This window comes from Octodon degus, unplaced genomic scaffold (assembly GCF_000260255.1).
Source record: "Octodon degus isolate 3935 unplaced genomic scaffold, OctDeg1.0 scaffold00025, whole genome shotgun sequence".
NCBI lineage: Eukaryota > Metazoa > Chordata > Mammalia > Rodentia > Octodontidae > Octodon > Octodon degus.
In genome coordinates this window covers 12,854,530-12,874,104 of record NW_004524601.1, presented here as the reverse complement: position 1 = coordinate 12,874,104, position 19,575 = coordinate 12,854,530, and the positions used below count along the sequence as shown (strand labels likewise).

The following is a 19,575-nucleotide window of genomic DNA, read 5'->3' as shown; positions in this document are numbered from 1 at the left end:
AGACAGAGACAGAGACAGAGATGGAGACTTAAGTAGCCAAATGGTCTCCAGTGAGTTTCCTGGGCCCTTCACCCTGGAGGAAGTGATGCTGAACTAGGTCAAGTACACAGCTGTCCTTTTCTCAGTGTGGCAGCCTATGCCAGAGACTGGAGTGGCAGTAGGCTTTGAAGCCTACTCAACGATTAATTTTTCCAAATTACCAAAAAGCCATCCTAAATTAGCCATTAGGAGTTCATGTGCAATAACCAAAGGGGTCTGTGAGAATTAATAACATAATTCACTTTTTTCTATGAATGATTAGGTCTACCCAAAAGGCTCAACCAATGAGAATACTTGAGCACATCAGTTTTTCTTTGCTAGTTAGAAATTTACCAGCAAGAAAAGTTGAGAGGACTATATTAATTATGCATGTAAACATGAAACTTTATTAATGATACACTGTCATAACTATCACATATGCTATATAAATATTAAGGCAATTCCAAAAGCACAGACATTAACATATACACAAATGCTATCAAATCCTAAAAAGCAATATGGATACGTGAATGCAGAACGTGTTCAGAAAGACTTGGTAAGTATGGGCAGCTCTCCTCCAGCCATCATTTGTTCTTTCTTTTGTAACTGTGAATCACAAAATCAACGATTAAAAATTATAAGTCAACTGTACTATACTGAACATAAGACTAAATGCTGGAGGAGGGGATAGAAAAATACCTATTACTTCTTCCTTCAAATCTTATAATATGTTCACAACAGCATGGAAAACAAAACCTCAACTATCACAAGCATTTGGCAAATCCTATTTGAAAGTCAGTGGATGAAGGAAGAAGTGTTCTTCATGTTAGTAAAAATGAGCTGAGATACAAAGAGGAGGGACAGTGACCATTAGTGCAGAAGAGAACAACTTTCATGAACTGAACATTTTTACATGAAAGGCAGAGTAAGAAAATCTGGAATGGTTAAAGTGCTAACATGTAATGCAGGTAAATTTAAAGCAAATAAATGAAGTTAAATCAGCACAAAAGAATGGTGCTATTAAGAGTTTGTTGGCAAAAACTTTGCAGAAAATTAGTTTGCTTAAAGATTACCTCATAATATGATGGTTGCAAGAAATCGATATGTGATGTCAAAAAAGTCACATATAAGAAATTAAAATGGTTAAGATATCACATATTGTTATCTTCAAAGCAGTTACTCAGAGCACAAGACATAAGCATCCAAGCTGGACTATACAAAAAAGTCACATATAATTCATGTTATATATTTCCTGTATATATGTGTGTTTGCAAATAATTTTGGTTGGTTTCTATCAGATTGCTGAGTGCATCATGTGGTATACGTGCAGGCAATATATGGCTGTCTGTCTGCTCTATGACTACATGGCCAGATTTGCCTAAGCCAAAATTCATTCAGGGTTTTTTGAGGTATCTATAGATCTATATCTCTATCCATATCTAGATTATATCTATATCTATCTATCTATTTGAAAATTTAAATACTTTAAATATAAAAAACCTTCATTGATATATTAAAATGACAATTCTAAATTATAGATAGATAGATAGATAGATAGATAGATAGATAGATAGATTTCTAATGGTTTGTGTCTAGTTGTCCCCTCAAAGCCTCATGCAGTCATGGGCTGGCTTCTAGTATTTGTAGCTAATGATCCAGTGCTGGGATTATCAGTTCTGTACCTTCCCTGGGTAGAGACCCTGAATGTAATATAAGGAAGGGAGACAGACTTGTTCTCCATCACCTCTGCGGCTGTGGCTTCTTCCTTTTTGATCTTGCTTTTCTACTATTTTCTGGGGCCATGAACTGCTGCCCTCTGCCATATGCTCCTCTGCCTTAGAGCCAGCTGATGATGGACTGAAACCTCAAACTGTGAGCTAAATAAATCTTTCCTTCCTTACTTTTGGTTGTCAGTTATTTTGTCCCAGCAATGAGAAAAATGTAACCAAGCTGGAATTTGGTACCAGGAATGGAATCATTGCTATGACTAGGCTTGACTAGGTAGCTCACGAGCCTTTGGGAGTGGCTTATGGGAAGAGACAGAAAAGGTTCAGAGATGTCCCCTAAAAGAGAAGTCCTGGAAAGCCTTAGGCTATTCTGTTTGGGCAATTCTTGTCAGAGCTCAGAAGACCAGAATGCTGACAGAAATCTTGCCTGTAAAGGCCTGGATGGGGAGGTTTCTGCTTGGAAGAAGGACTGCCTTGGCTTGTGGACGCCACATGATATGTATTATGGCTTGGCAGAAAGTTTGTTTGCATTTTGTGTGTGTCCAGAGACTTTTCCTGAGATTGAGATTAAGTGTAATGGACTGATTAAACTGGAAAAAGAAATTTCAAGGCAGCTGAATATGGAAGCAGTGGCCTAACTATTGTTGTGGGGGGGGGGTTTAATCAGATTTATGTTGAGAATCAAGAGCCAAGAGTCCAGCAGGATGATTTGTGAGTCTGGTCCAAAAGGAAGCTCCAATAAAGCTGTGGACTGCAATGATAGTGCTGAGGAGATCTCCACTGCTGAGAAGAATCAGGAAAATACAAAAGGTGGCCTGAGGACATCACGAAAAGTAGCGAGTCTCAAAACTAAAATGAAATATTTTACTTTGATGAGAAAGCCACACAGTGCCAGGTTCTAGAATGGCCACAGAAGCAATACTAGGTTCTGGAATAGTGATATTTTAGAGAATTTGTTCCTCAGAATCAGATTTAGAGTTTTTAGTAGTTCAACCACTGGGTCCATATAGGCAAAAGAAAAAACCTGTGCACTGTTCCAGCTGGAAGTCAACTTTCACATCATCTACATGGTTCTGGTTATTGGCACATGCAGAATTCAAGAGTTCTGAGGTTAAGAAGGCTTCCACCTATATTGCAGAAGGCCTGGGAGGCCAGGCAGTGTGCCTCTGCCTGGCAGTGTGCCCATGAGAGGGCAGTATGTGAAGCTGTGAGTGAGAAACTTAAAGTTCAGTGGAGACCCCAGAAGTTTGGAAAAGCCAGGAATATGGATCATCTAAGAAAAGCTGCAAGAAGGAAACAAAGCAGACCTCAGAGAGAAGACAAGAAGAGTTGTAGGGGTGGAGCCACATAAGATCTTTGGAACTCAGAATTTGTCACAGATTGATTTTGTTGTTCCACATGGACCTACCGCACTTAATGTTTGCCCTTCTGGATGTTGGATTTGCTTTAGTCCCAATGCTTTGACTCCCCTTGTTTTATACTTTGTGGAATGGTAATGTTTTTCTTGTGCCATTGAATGTTGGAAGTGTTTAACTTTTCATTTGTACAATGACTCACAGCTAAGAGTTTGCCTTAGATTTTGGAGAAGACTTGGGACTCGGACTGTTCAGCAATGTGGAAACTGTTAGGACTTTGGCACCTCTTAGAAATAGACTAAAATGTCTTTTGCATAAAGGGATGTGCACGAGTCTTTGGAGGCCAGGGACAGAATGTTATGGTTTGTGTCTAGTTTTTCCCTAAGCCTCATGTTGTCATGATGTGACTTCTAGTGTTTGTGATTAATGCATGATCCAGTGCTCAGATTATGGGTGTGAGTGAAGCTGGGATTATGGGGGTTGATTCTATACCTACTGTGGGGTGGATAGACTGAGTACAATATAAGTAAGGGAGACAGACTTGTCTGTTTCCACTGCTGCTGGTGCTGCTCCCTTTTTTAATCTTGCTGTTCTATTATTTTCTGCCACCATGAACTGCTGCTCTCTGCCATGTACCCCTCTGCCTTAGAGCCTGCTGATGACAGATTGAAATCTTCTCAAACTGTGAGCTAAATAAAACTTTCCTCCCTTAATTTTGGCTGTCAGGTGTTTTATCACAGAAATGAGAGAAAGGTAATCGAGGAAATATTTAAAAGAAACATGTAACTGAATTTTCCTGTACCCATTTTCATTGCCATGAATGTCCTTCTTTGAGTGGTGGATGATACCCTAAACAGGACAGGCTGATCTGAACAAAACACGACCATGAGCGGCGGAAGTGGAAACTGATATTTCCTGCGAGAAAGCATGAGAACACAATGAATGACTTGAAGGGGCAAAGCAATGAACAGAAACTTCTATGTATGTGGGTTGAAGTAACAGCAAAAAATAGAGGTGGACTCTGGATGTTTGGAAAGTTGAAAGTGTTGAAAAAATAAATTATACAAATCAACTTTTGGATTCAGAGCCCCAGGACATTTATTTATACTGATGCCCTTGACTCATTGCTAAGAAATACGGGTGAACTGTTTCAGTATTCATACGTGGATAAATTTAGTTCTGGTGTGAACTTGCTTTAAAGTTAGCTGTGATTTGGAGACACTATGCTTATTTTATCCTTATTCATAAATGTATACTCTTTTTTCCCTTTATTTTTTAGCAATTTATTTCATTTATGTTTTTCCTTTTTTTCTCCTTTGTTATTATTTTGTGTCAGTGTGTGTAATGATCACCTTTATTGCAGGGAGTGGCATGTGCATCTCGCATAATGTATCTTTATTCTTTTCTGTTTCCTCTTCCTCTCATCTCTCAGTGCTACCTTCAGTTTCTATTTCCCTTATCTGAATAATAGGACCTTTCTTTGAATGCCAAAACATCTATTTCTTCTGCCAGAGGGGAACTTACAGAGCCGTTCTGCAGACAAGACACTCAGGCCTGGGCAGCGAATTGTATCACTGGGAATCACATGGAGAATAGCAGCAACACCACGCAGCACCCACCAGGTGTCAAGCTCTGTCCCCGGAGCTGGGAACATCCACCCACTACTTCACAGTGGAACCTATCAAACCAGTACTCTCCTGTCACCTTATCCATTTTTCAGTGGAAAGAGAAGACCCAGAGAAGTGAAGAAATATCTTAAATGCAAGAGCAGGATTTGAACCCATGTCTCTGTGCTCAAGGTTTTTTTAAATTTATTTATCATAGCATATTTTTAATCAAAGTGGAGAGGGCAGGGAGAAAGACCTATTCATTCTGAAGATTATGTACATGGGGTGGGGATGTAGCTCAGTGGCACAAGCACCTGTCTGGCAAGTACAAGTTCCTGAGTTTCATTCCCAATACCAATGTGTAAGGCAAAAAACTGAGTATCTGAAGGAACTTCTCTGGAGTTATCTGTCTCACACACGCAGTGAGAACATGTTCACTGTAAATAATTTGAGAACCTCTTAATTTGGCTGATCAAACTCAAATAATTATCTCCTCCAGGGACATGCTTAAAATTATTTTTTCATAAGGTTTAGTCTTTGAAATTATGCAAATAGACTTGAAATTGAAATATAAAAATAAAAGGAAAAAACTAAACCTCCACTGGGCTTAAGAAGTACTCAAGCATCTTGAATCTAAAAGAGATCACAAGGAAATATATTCATAAATTTATAATAGTGAGCACTTAAGATTAAATAAAAATGTAAAAAAGAATTGATCAAGGTATAATTTTAGTAACAGTTAAACATTGAGCAAAATTTCTAAATTACTTTCTAGTGTCCTCAAAGAACATTACAGTTATGTCTTTTACTTAGTAAACAATAATTAAATTTTAGAATATCTAAATACTCTACCTAAGTATTATCATCTAAGGGCAAGAATTTTAGAGGAAAGAAATTTCACTTATGTTATGACTCCTGTACACTGACTTGAAACCTTAAAGGATTTATACAGCTTCAGTAGAAATGGACAAGGACTGGCTAGATAGCTCAGCTGACTAATCGTCTGCCTAGGCAAGTGCAGAGACCAGGGTTCAATCCCTGGTCCCGCATGCCATGCTGGCCCAACCCTGAGCACGCTGAGCTGGCCACTGAGTCTGGGCGTGGTGATGCACGCCTATAATCCCAGAGCTGGTGAGGCTAGACAGGAGGAACACTATGAGTCTGAGCTGTGGAGGGAAACCCTGCACCAAATACATAAAAAACAGAACAAAATGAAAAAATAATAGCAGCTGACACCACAGAGAGCCTTGCACATTTGACAAAGCCTTGAGAAGTAAGGGTTTCCATAAACTAGGAACCAAGACTTCTTAGGGTGCAATATGATGTATTAATATAATTGCATACTGTGAAAGCTGTAAGGGTTTGGTCTGGGAAATCTTTGCACTTTCTCTTCTAGGTTTAGTAGAGCCCTTAGACAAAGCAGGGCCAGGACTTAGCCAGGGCTGCGAGGTATCTGCCTCCAACTTCCACGTCAGCGCAAAGCAGCTGGAGGGCGCCATGGCCTGAGGGACAGGTCAGGAAGATGCACTGCCCACCAGGCACACGTAGCATCAAACTTCTCATGGCTGTCTTGTAATACTGTCTCATGTCTTGGTTTAGAAAGTTAATGAAGGGAAAAAGAAAGAATACAGGCTCCTAGAAAAAGAAGAGGGGTCAGCTTGGCCATAGGAATGTAGGCCGATGTTAAGGCAAATACAAGAACCAAAAGGCAAATGCTCTCTGAACAAAACACATAATCATTTGCTTTAATTTTAAATGCAATTACTGTGAAAGCCATCATCGTTCAAGTGCCTATTCTTTTTTAAAAATTTTTTATTTATTTTTTTAAAGTGCCTATTGTTTTACATAAAAATCTTTGCTGATATTTTCTTTCAATTTCATATTATAAGATGTTTACTGCTTTCATAGTTTTTTAAAAATGTATTTGGTACAAGGTCTCACTACACAGCTTGAACTTGTAATCCCCCTGTTTTCAGCCTCCCCAGCACTGGGATTACAGGAGTGCAGCACCACATCCAGTCTCTGTGGCTGGCTCAGTGCACCCAGTGGCGGGGAATACTTTGGTTTTATAACTATTTATTTATTAGACTTTTCCATAGTTATGTTTCATAAGAACATGCAATGACATACACCAAGAAATATTTAAAACATACTAATGTTTCTTTGTCCTCCTTTCCCATTTCCTGTTTGATAGAATGCCTACTGAACAATCATAAACTTTATACTTGATAAAACCTTAAAGGTAAAAGTACCCTTAGGCTAATATACTCTACTCATTTTAAAAATAAATGGCTGAAAATCTCTACTTGAATTGGTACTGAATTCAAACAAAAGGTTTTTTTCCAAACGAAAATAGTGAAGTATATGGAAACCTGATTTTATACCTTTATTTGCAGATATGTGTCATTAAAATCTCTGTCGTAAACTTTCACATCTTTTATAGCAATAATATATAACATGCTTTTGAACATGTGATATTTAAGTTGACAAAACAAAAGTTATAGAGCTGAAGGTTATAAAGCTGGAAAGAAATAAAAGCGCAATGCAACAGAAGCACTTTCCTATAAATCAGAAACAGGGTCACTTACTGAAAGCAATATTTAAAAATGAGACTTAAAATTCATCTGTTGATGAATTTGGTGCAATGAAGAGATTCTGAAGAAGGCCTGCTGTTCAGGCAACCCCCACCGCAAGCTTGCATTCACTCCTTTGATGACAGGTTCTCAGAACACTTCTTGAGTTCCTGCAATTTACTTTATGTACTAACTCTTGAGACGAGTTGGCCATTTATTTTTGAAGATCTCAAATCACAAACAGTTTCCAGAAAGATATTTATCCTCACAGGGGCGCTACTGAAGGGATGTGGGCAGAAACCAGACTTAGCTCTCCTCCCTCTAGATTTCAAGTTTCCTTGCACTTTCTGGTCTGCCCACAAGCGTGGTGCAGATTCTCTGTGTGACCCTAAAGTGCAGCACCAGGGGATGAAGGAAGTCTCCTGAATGGTTTGGCCCCTCTAAGACAAAGCTGGGGCTAGCAGTCCTTATTCTAGGGGCATTCCAGCAAACGTTTTCAGTGCTTTCAGTCCATCTGGACAGACTCTTTCTTTGTTTGCTGCCAGCTTGTCTAAGTCTGGTTCTGCAGCTCATCTGGTTCTGATATACGGCCAGGGTGAACAGCTCCTGGGCCAAGCACTGGCATTTCTTAATACTATGCTTTCAATTTTAGTAGCTACAGGAACTCCTCTATCTCATGCCAAGTTTATATTTCATCTATTTATATGGACTGCTTCTAAGTGAAAGCTCCAATTTCTGAATGGACACGTGCTTTTATGAACAAGGTAGAGCTTTCTATTTATATGGCTTAATTTTGAGCATTTTAAATTCAAATCATCCAGATATTTATATTTTCTAGTATTTGTACTGTTTCCTCAGCTTTGTCTTTTTCAGGGATTATTTCTGCATTCTTACCCAACTATGATAAATATGCTGATGGGGTAGAATCCAGAAAGGCGTTCTGGAGCAGTCCAAAAGAGAATTTACTCTGCAGTGACAGGCCATTTGGGGAGGGACAGGAAAACACTTTTGAATCTGCCCTTTCACACCAGAGCTGCCAGTTCCCCGTTCAATTTAAAAACACTTCAGACTGTTTTGGCGTTGGCTTCCAGGAAAACAATTTACCACCGTACACTGAGGCTGGCAATTCCTAGTAATATTTTATAAGACATTTAACAGTGAGGTAATTGTCATATGAAAGTTTTTCATGTGATTCCTAATCAAAATTCTGCTTCAAAGCATACTTTAAGAGGATTAGAAAAAAAATCTCTTTTATGGGATTATATATCTTCAATGTGTTGAGTCCCATGTGTCAATGCATATATTATTATCTTAAAAAATAGCTACTTTTGAAGGGACACTTCTAATATGCAATACATTTCCGTGATTACCGTGATAATATATTTTTAGAAATGAATAAAAAAAATGAGATTCTTACCCCAAATCTTGGGGTCTCTGGTGGAGCGCGAAGTCAAAGAGTCAGTATTCACAGTAACAAGTGGAATGAGTCTGGTTTTATAACGATCCACCTGTGTATCATTCTCTGAAAAACAAGTATGGCAATTAAAATGAGAGCAGCTTCATAATTTGTATTTGTATACCTGAAGCAAAGCACAACAGCCATTTGAAGAAGAGTCCTACAAATTTTTGTCACATTGCTACACTAGATTTGCAAGTGGTGAACTTATATATGTATGTTACGAACCAATAATTCCAGGAGAGACTTTGTAGATCATGGTCAACAATTTCTAGCTGTTAATATTTAAATTGCTCCTTTAAGTTATACAAGCAGATAAAATGGGTTGATTTCAAGAGAATATTTCTACTTCACTATTTGCCCTCAAATTTTTATAAGAATAGAAATTTCAGGAAACCTACCATTATGCCAAAATTGTACTACAGCATTCTGAGGAAAGGAAATGAAACCTGGTAAATCTGAACATTCTCTAAGATGTCTTATTTGTAAAAAGATGCAAAGAACATGGAAAATGAACCTACCTGTGTCCTGACAGGTACTCTTGCATTCTTCCAAAGATTCAAAGTTGTTCAGGTTGCCTAGGCATCCCCCATATATGAAAGGTTCACACTGTCTTGACTGGTTGTTATAAAAATACCTGGTAATATAAGCTCGACAGATTCCAACATCCTCTTCCAAAAAGCATAAATCTGGCTTTCCTGAAAATTATCATAGTGTCATCAAATTATTTTCCTTTTTGGTAAATTATTTACTTACTTAATTAAATATATAAATATCTATTTAATGGTTAAATATGACAAATTCAAAAGTAATAACATAGCTTGAATGGAATTTATACAAAATCACAATTATCTATAGTATTTAGAAAATGAAAACATTAGTGTCACAAATTTTTATAATTCGCATTTTCAACTTCTACATATGATAAATAAATAAGGGATTCACTCTCAGATTTTTTTCATGAACTGAGTAAATAAAAGAAAGTAATCTACTTTGTCATGTGCTACCCAGGAAATACAAATATTATGGCAATTTTTGGTTTAGTAATTAACACAGAGCTTGTAGTAAGACAGTTTATGAACACTTCGTTATTGAAATCTGAGAATTCTTGGAGAAAGCAGTGCTGTATGTTCTTTATTAAGAATGGCTTCAACTTCAAAATTTGTAAGAGATTTGAGAAGCATGGAAGCTTTCATGGCTATTCTTAGAAGTTCCTGAATTCTTTTGTATGCTAGAATTAATATCTGTCCTAGGTATGATATCCTCTCCTAGTTATTTTCTTCCAAGTATTGGAATGAGTCCATCGGCACAGAGGCAGAAAGGAAATACACGTTCAGGGACCAAAAGGGCCTTTGCAGAAGGCCAACGGCATTTCTTTGATAGCATTCCAAACCAGGCTAAACATAGCTGTCACTAAAGCTGTGATCCTGTGATCTACATTCAAGGGTGTGATCACGCATGCGCCTTAAAGGGAAGTGAACCAATTGTCAAATGTGCTGTAATCACAAGAATTATCGGGCTTGAATATTTTGCGCAAAGCTCCAGTTTGTATATTTTTCCATGATGTATTTATACCACACTCTCTTTGTCCACTTACCTGTTTGTGAACACCTACGTTTCACTCTGTGTCTTGGCTGTTAGAGATAAAGCTGCCATAGAGTGCAGGAAGGTATCTTCTCTGGTATTCATTACATTTCCCTTTAACATGCGTCTCATATTTATCAGACTGCTGGATTATATAGTAGCTCTATCTTTAACTTTAAATTTCTGAAAACCTGTTTACTGTTTTCCATAAGGAAACAAATGATTCCCACCAACAATGTTTCCTTTGTCTTTTGGAGAAGCCATTCTCACAGGAGAGAATTTCTATTGCACTTTTTATTTGTTTGGTAGTTCCTTAGTGATTAATGCTGTTGGGCCTTCTTCATATATGTATTTTGCAATGTGAATATTACTCCAATTTGCAATTAAGTGTAACAAGCAAAATAATAAAAGCTTTACGTGTTCATAATGCCTTTTCTAAGAGAAAGAAAATTTAGTGAATTCCCGCCATTTAAATTTGTTTCAGTTACCATGCACTTCCAATTACAATTTAAGTAATTTAACAAAGAAATTTTAGATGCAACAAAGGTGAGAGAGAAAAAAATATTTCATACAGTGAGCAAAAATGATAAAATTTATGCTGATCTGTATAAGTCATAAATTGGAAGTTGTAATTGTTTAAATAAGACCCCAGTACTGGACACAAATTTACTTTAGCAAGAAGTTGAAAATGAACATTTTTGAAAGAATTCACTGCGTGATCAAAATTTAAAATATGGTTCCAAGGCAAGAAGCTAGCTTCCTGTGTCTTTGGATACACTGCCATGCTTCTGAGTTAGCATGCACACTCTTCCTCTAAGCTGGTGCTTAGGGTTGGGTAACACCCAGTGCGGACTCTAAGCCTACACCAGTTGTCATGGGCCATAGATTTTTAATGCTACTTTTCACGTGGGCCTGCATACTGGAGAACTGCCTGTGAGTAAGTTTTCCCTCCAAAGGATTGTTATGTCTATTGTTCTTACAACCATTATAGCATAGCACTAAAGGTCCCTTCAAGTTGACAGAAGACTATTTGGGATTTGTTTTAGCACATACAGGCTTTTTTTTTTTTTTTTTTCCTAGTGGGGGAAGTGTCTACAGAGTCTTGCTATGTAGATCAGGCTTGTAGTCATAATGATCCTTCTGTTTTCAGCCTCCCAAGAGCTGGGATTACAGGCATGTGCCACCATATCCAGTCTCAATCGCTGTTTCAGTGTGCCCCAGGGGCAGGGCCAGCATGGTTAGCACATACAGTTTTAACACACTTGAACAGAACTTTATTTTCTAATTTCCAATGAAGAATGAGTGGTTTTTAAATTCTTATGCCTTTCTCTTTCTCTCTTTATTTCTATCTCTGTCTCTATCTCTATCTCTATCTCTATCTCTATCTCTGTTTCTGTCTCTATCTCTTCCTCCAGCTCTACCTCTCTTTCCCTATCATCTCTGTCTCTGTCTGTCTGTCTACCTATTGTCTCTATTTGGTATTGAACATTTTGCTCAAAGCTACATCTCAGACTTTTCCCTAGCTTTTATTTTGAGAATGAGTCTCATTGAACTGACCAGTTGGTCTCAAACATGAGACCTTTGCTTCCCACTCACCTCCAGCTTAGATATATAATTTGTAGCATAATTTACCATAAAATTTTAATCTATATACATTTTCTAATTCTGTTTCTGGAGAAAAGAATGCCTATACCTTATACCTTATAATGCCTATACCTTAATACCTAATATCTAGACCTTCATACCTATATTGGTACATTCTTTCCTGATAATATCTCTTTTCTGTGGTGTACAGAATCCCCTTAAGAATATATATTCCTTAATAATGTTAAAATTTCATTTAATTCATATGAGAAACATTTTTGTCCAGATTAATTATTTATAAGTAGCTAGTTTTAAAAATATTAAATATCACACATATTTGCTTGCTTTGTAAAAACTTGGTTGCTGGATTTGCTTTTCATATTTTGATTCAAATCCTGGCCACTAAATAAAGCCTTAAAATTAAACTGAATAATGAAAAATTTCAACTCTTTCCCAAAGAGTAAATCAAAATAAATAAAATCATTCTGAATGTTATAATACCTGATGTCTTTAGTTAAGTAACTTGATATCTCAGATTAGTATTTTCTCATTTAAATATAATTTCCAGAGCTGATAATTGGATCAAAGCCTTTATTGAGAGATGTTTGGTAAGAAGTACCACCCCAGTAAATGATGTTGACAAAGAGGATAATCTGTCAAATATCTCCAATAATATTTGAATATAGAACAGTCAATAACTCAAACACATACATCGGCTCAGGGCAATATTGGATAAAATTTGCTAAAGCCACACAATACTGACACTAACCAGGGGTGAAGCAACAGAGGTAAAAAAATAAGACTAGTCAGTCTCCCTCACTATGTAGAAGCTCTTAAGTAGCCCGTGTACCTTTGGCCTGAGGGATCTAGCGCTAAACCCCGCGCTGTGCTGGGGTGAGAGCAAACAGTGGCTGGAAGCGCCTCTTGCTAATCTCGAGTATGTGCTTGTCAGTTTTCATTACACCCACTAGAAAAAAAATCATTTCAAATATCATATGCCTTTATGATCAACCCCATAACTGTAAGAGAAAAGCCTAGAATTTTCTAGAATATCTAGGTGCCTGAAATAAATTCTGCTCACAGGCACAGAAATGAACATTTACCTTTTTCCAATGTCGACTTCGTCAGTGGCGAATACTCTGCAACAAAAAAATAAATAAATATGCATATCAATGTCTGGAATTTATAATGTAATATCAGTTTCAATTTAACAAATTAGGAGCATGTATCCATTGTCATTAAAATTATTCATATACAGAATACTTTAGTGAAATTGAATTTCTTATATTCTCCAAAGATTGTTTAATTACTTTAACCACAAACGTACTTCACTTATAGCAACAAATTTACTTTTTAATTTATACAAAAAGCATAGAGCTGGAAGTGGTAGTGCACTCCTGTAATCCTGGCACTCGGGAAGCTGAGGCAGGAGGGTCATTGTGACTTTGAGACCAGTCTCGGCTACAAAGTGAGCTCAAGCCCTGCCTGAACTGCACAGTGAGGCCCTGTCTTAAAAACGACAAAAAACAAAACAAAACAAAACAAGAAAAAACAGCATAATGTTGTAGATATTAATGGGGCAGAAGGTGATGTGCTGATGCATGTATGTGCTGTATGATGTTTAAATGAGGTTAAACATCTCTAACCTTTCAAACATTTATCAATGCCATCTGTAATCACCTTACAGTGTCTAACTATAACTGAATATTAGTCTCTCCTTCTGGAAGCTTATTTTTCTCACACATTGTTCTGCAAACTCCAACTACTTCTGCCTCCCAGTCTTCACCCCCATTTCCTTCAGGTATCCTGTAGCAGTGCTAATGAATTCCCCTGCCTTCACTGGTCCAGAGTGATGCCTGCACAACGTAGGAACCCCAGGGCTCACCTTTGGTATATCTTTCTTCTCTGAATTACAATCCTGCACTAACTATTAATCCATGTCTGAAGCAATCATCAATACATTGTGCTTAGATTCTTTTAGATATTTATATAGGAAAGACAGTCTAGTTCTATTTAGTCCATCATGGATACAGAAAGAATTTTCTCTTTAAGTGATTTTTTAAAAAGTCTAGCTGTCTTACCTTATTAGAAACGAAAACACTGATGTTCATGCAATAATATGAAATAGACTTTGAACAGATAATATGAAGATGGAGATGAGCTCAAGGATTTACATTTGTTTATAGTCAATAATGATATTCAAAGATGCCATAATTAACCAGGTGTAAGAAACATAATTTTTCTTGCACAGTGTTGAAATAGGAGGCATTGAATTATTAAAGAAAGAAGAAATGGGTATACATTGCAGAGAAGAAGCCAACTGATGAAAGTAAGTAGACTACTAAAAAAAGCAGGATAGCCCAGCAGACTAAAGTGCCTCCTTAGGCAAGCTTAGGCAAGCTCAGTGACCATGGTTTGATCCCTGGCACCACATGCTACACCAGCCCTGTCCCCAGGGTGGGCTGAGGCAGCCAGAGTCCAGGCATAGTGGTACACACCTGTAATCCAGCAATGGGGAAGCTAAAAGCAGGAGGATAACCATGAGTCTGAGATGCATAGGTGAGACTCTGCAACAATGAAATAGAGAGAGAGAGAGAGAGAGAGAGAGACAGACAGACAGACAGAGACAGACAGAGACAGAGAGACAGAGACAGACAGAGAGCCAGAGACAGACAGACAGAGAGAGAGACAGACAGACAGAGAGAGAGACAGAGACAGAGAGAGAGACAGAGACAGAGAGATACAGACAGAAAGGATTGTGAAGAATTAGCCAACTAGGATTTTAGTCAAGGCACTGAAGACTAAGAGTGATTTTCCACTCTAAAAAAGGACAGTTGTCCCAGCATGTGTGAAAAATGTAGGGTATAGAAATCTGGGTGAAGGGAGAATGACTGGTCAACTCCACCCATGTCCACTGAGAGCCTCATCTATGGAGGGCAAAGGAAGGAAGTGCTCTGAAGTTACATATATGCCTGTCAGCTCTCCTCTGTCAGCTCTTACAACAGGGCCTCTCAGAGACACACAGCAGAGACATTGCCCTCTTCACCACCCTGAGACCTTTCCTGAAGTCCAAGGCTACCACAGTACCGAGACAGGAAGAGCTAAACAGTTTTGGAAAGAGTGAGAAAGGACAGCTGCTCACTTTGCAAACAGAAAAATGACAATAAGCAACAAAAACAACAAAGAAACCACAGTATCTAGAGTTACACATGAAAGATGTCATCTCTGATGGACCATACTTTGATTAGACCAATCCCGAGAACTTGCCGCAAGGAACGCTGGGAAAGTAGATGCTAGAGAATTAAAGGTGACTCAGATTTGCCTCTCAACTCGCTCACAAGTCAGAAAAACAAAGTGGAAGAGGACACCCAGAGTTTTCATATTATTAGCTGGGGAGTCTTGGAGAGAAGTCTCAGACTCTTTGTAGAGAGGACAGCTCTGGGGTCACTGTGTTGACAAAGGCCAGAGAAGCCCACCTGACAACCCTTTCCTTGCTGACCCACCGCTGCCAGAGAGGCTAACTTACACTTCTGTCACAAATCTGTCTTGTGCACTTGAGAACTTTTCTTTGTTCTTTGTTATGAAAAGAAGGGGACAACACAAAAGGCTTAATAATTTTAGAATAACATACACGGAACAGTTCAAAACAGTACACAGCACGATAGCTGCACTTGTGGAGCAGAACAAGATTAACTGAGACCATCAACGCGGCACTTCATTACTGTTCCCTAAACGCATTAAATTCAGGATTAGGCCTGGTACCACCAAGGCTGTGAGGTGAGAAACCCACCTCTTATGCATGTTTCTTTGCATTCCTGCACAGTCAGAAACTGATTCTGGTTTCCTATGCACCCTCCATATATAAATTCTTCACACTGGCCGGTGAAGATGTTGTAGAAGAATCTCTTTATCATCGCCTTGCAGGGGCCGTCTTGAGCTCTCATCGCGCAGAAAGTGAACGCCGGCTTCTTGGACTCCCAGTCGGTATTCTCTAGGTAAAAGTTAAAACATAAAGGTAACCCTCCAACAACACTGTAATAAGGTCCTTTTCAAAAATTTCATTTCGGGGCTGGTGAGATGGCTCAGTGGACTAAAGCACCTACTTAGAACAAGCTAAGCTTAGCAAAGCACAGGGACCGCGGTTCAGTCCCCAGCACCACATGCTGGCAAGCCCCGCCCCCTGGTGGGCTGAGCTGGCCACACACACACACACACACACACAATAAATAAATAAATAAAATACCTATTATATAAAGAGGAAATACATAAAATATTTTTTTTAAATTTCATTTCATTTTTAATATGTCCTGATCTTAAGAAAATTATATCAGCAACAAAATGGGCTCACAGGAACCCATGGACAGTTAATTTGTTATAAAAATGATCTAGTAAATAAATTCACCAAGTTAAACCTGTTGCTATTTTTTTCTTTTGATCAACCACAAAAGTTTACTGTCATGAGAGAAAAAATATCAAATAATTTTACTAGACTATTTAATAGCTATTACTTAAATGTGATCGAGATGGAATTGAATTTTTGCTGTGAGGAACCCCCACTCAAGTGACTGTATCTACATTATAGTGAGGTGAAATCTTTTCATTTCAGCAGTTTTAGAGGTAGATGCTGATGAAAAAATTTTTGGACCCTTCTCTGTAATGTAGTTATTTTTTTTTTACACGTAAATGTTTTTAAAGACAAAAGTACATTTGCACACACACACACACACACACACACACACACACACACAGACTGCACAAATATATCAATACAAGTGCTGGGCGTGGTGGCACATGCCATAATCCCAGCCATCTGAGGGCCTGAGGCGGGGAAACTGCAAGTTGGGGAAGAGCCTGAACTGCTTGGTGCTACCTTTGTCTCGAAACAAAAAGTAGAAAGGGCTGGAGGTGTAACAGCGGAAGGGGCTTGCTGAGCAGGCAACCCAAGGCCCTGGGTTCCCGCCCCTCGACAAAAAGATGCATCTAAATATATGCAAACATACATAACTTGCAGTGTTTATGTTACAGGATGAATAATTATGTTGCATTCTTTAAGCACCATCATTTGTGTTTAATAATGCTGAAAAACCTTAATCAGTGCTGATTTGAATAGCGTGAGACAAGTCTTCTCACCATGAGTTACTCATTTCTAATCTAAATATTCAGGGAACTCTGTTATTTAGAGAACTTTGTCTTGTTGTGGGACGTGATATGCACATTGAGGAAATACTTTTATTATAATTTTATTAAGCAGTAATATTAATTAAGGCCTAAATTTTAAACTGTTGCATTCATTTCCAGAAATTACAAGTAAGATAGACTGCAAATTTTACTTGTTGATGGGTAGTTAAGGAGATGGTGGTTAAATTGTGTAATCTTTTGGAAAACAGGAATTGATTCAGGAGCTCCATGTACAAGATGATGATTCAGCTAATAGTGTATTTAATGCTTGAAAAATGCTGAGACTGGACATAAAATGTTCTCATCAAAAGGTGGTAACTACATGCTACAAATCATACGGCAATGAGCTAGGTTTAGTCTTTTCATTTTGCATATAAGCTTTCAAACCTGCGTATGTGCAAACACACAATCTTCTCTGTCAGTTAAAAAAGAGCTGAAAGTATAAATGAGTGAAAAACGGCCGCTGCAGCTTGAATAGTGTCTGCACATGCTGAGTCCGCGTAATTTCTACATCTTTGAGTATTGATATTCCGCCTGCAGGGCATTTAAACCTTCAAGTTCTCTAAACTAGTTTATCCGCTAGAGGGCAATAGTATTCTACTAGATCCAAACCAGTCTAAGACTTCAGGTCGCAGCTTTAAGATACTACGAAATGAATGTGTGGCTTTTTTTTTTTTTTTTTTTTGTACTGGGAATTGAACTCAGGACCCTGCGCTTGCCAGGCAAGTGCTTATTTTACTGAGCTATCTCCATGGCCCCAAATGTATGGCACTTTAATGTTTTCATATAAAAAATATTAAAGTCAAACACTAAATCTGTGAGCCTACAATGACCTGGGAGTAAATGCATTACATTTTGTGTAACTTCCAAACTTTTAGGTGAATTTCTGAAAGAATGCCTACATATAAAAATCAGATTAGAAACTTTCTTGCTCATTCTTAATATTTTACGATCCCGGGGCTGAGGAGATAGCTCAGTAGAACTAGTGCTTGCCTGGCAAGTGCAAGGGCCTGAGTTCAGTCCCCAGTTCTTAAAAAAAAAGAAAAAAAAATAGAAAAAAAAATTCTGATCCCAATGATTATATTAATATCAAATAATAACCATATCTTATGAATTCTAAAACTATAAGACACAGAGATCAAAATGCTGCCTTTTAGTTTTGTACGAGACATAAAATCACAGTCTTGGCAAACTTGGATTTAAAATGTTGCTCTCCGTATGAAACTTGACAGTTGGGTGCTGGATGACTTACGTGACACAATCTCTGGGCATGCAAATTTTATCACAACTAGTGACTCAACATCTAATTTGAAAATGTGAATTTAATGTACAAAATATAACATTTTTTGATCTATTTGATAACTGCATTGACTTTTTTCAGAGTCCAGAGTGCTAACCACTACGTCATGGAACCTCCTCAACATTGACTTTTTTCAGCTGGAGAAAAGTGATCTGACAAACATGATACACAGTCCATTTTTCAGACCAAGAATTTGATAAGGTACAACAAACATACGGAAGATAACTGTAATAAGGGGGCACTTTAGTACCACTGTGAACTGCTTAATTAGCAAGTTATAGTAATCAAATTTTAACAAAAGTTGAACTTCAGGCATGTTGGCATTGGTATGTTACCAGCTTTCTCTCACATTATATTCAGTTGGCAAAACAAAATTTCCAAAATCATTTTGAATTTTTTTTTTACCTATAGCATAGTGTGTATAAATTCAATAGATGTGTATAGTATCATGTAAATAATTTCAACACAGTTGATAGCTATTGATTGACATGCACACACTTAAAGGTTATCTTTTCCCTTTTGACACTTCCACATTTGGTGCTATGAGCTTGTCAGAAGCAGGCCTCTAATAGTTCTCTAAGACTTTCTGTTACCTGCAGATATGGATGCGATGCAGTACAATTCAGGATGTAGTTTTTAAAAATGCTTGCAGACTTCATTTTTGATACTTTCCTTAAATTTTATATTGATGCAATATTAATATATACATAATATTAATAAATTGCATTTTAGGAGGCAGCTGAAAGTATTTTCCATATATAGGAATCTGTCCATAAATAAAAGTAACTTGTCTTGGTTTCTGCTCTTTGTTTTTATTCTTCAAAACAAAATAAAATTAAATTTAACGTAAACGTGATTTTTCCTTGTATCACTGGCACTATAATTGTCTATTTGAATGTAAAGCTTTTCCTGAATAGTATATCTATATGAATAATTATAAATTTTGTTTAAGAATTTTAGAAAGTCATAAATGACATTTCAAGTTGTTCAGTTATGAGAAGCTACAACTTCGTATAAAGATCTTAAGTGACGTGGAGAAGACCAGTAGATTTAACACAGTAAGTTTCTATTGTCTGGATATTTTGGGGGGAGTGAACGGAAGTCACAGAATTGAAGTAAATTTGATTTAATAAAACAGTAGAATGCCAATACAGGTGAGGCCTCTCTCTCTCTCTCTCTCTCTCTCTCTCTCT

At 37.6% G+C, this 19,575-nt stretch overlaps 1 protein-coding gene across 1 annotated transcript in view; it reads right to left on the bottom strand.

Moving 5' to 3' along the window:
- The window catches only part of Tfpi (tissue factor pathway inhibitor), a 77,932-nt gene that overhangs the window by 12,910 nt on the left and 45,447 nt on the right, over positions 1 to 19,575 (bottom strand). Inside the window, exons 3-6 of the mRNA XM_023712344.1 lie at positions 15,695 to 15,895; positions 13,008 to 13,043; positions 9,258 to 9,434; positions 8,698 to 8,802 (exon numbers count right to left, since the gene is read on the bottom strand). Coding sequence (XP_023568112.1) covers positions 8,698 to 8,802; positions 9,258 to 9,434; positions 13,008 to 13,043; positions 15,695 to 15,895 — 519 coding nt within the window. The remainder of the gene's footprint in view (positions 1 to 8,697; positions 8,803 to 9,257; positions 9,435 to 13,007; positions 13,044 to 15,694; positions 15,896 to 19,575) is intronic.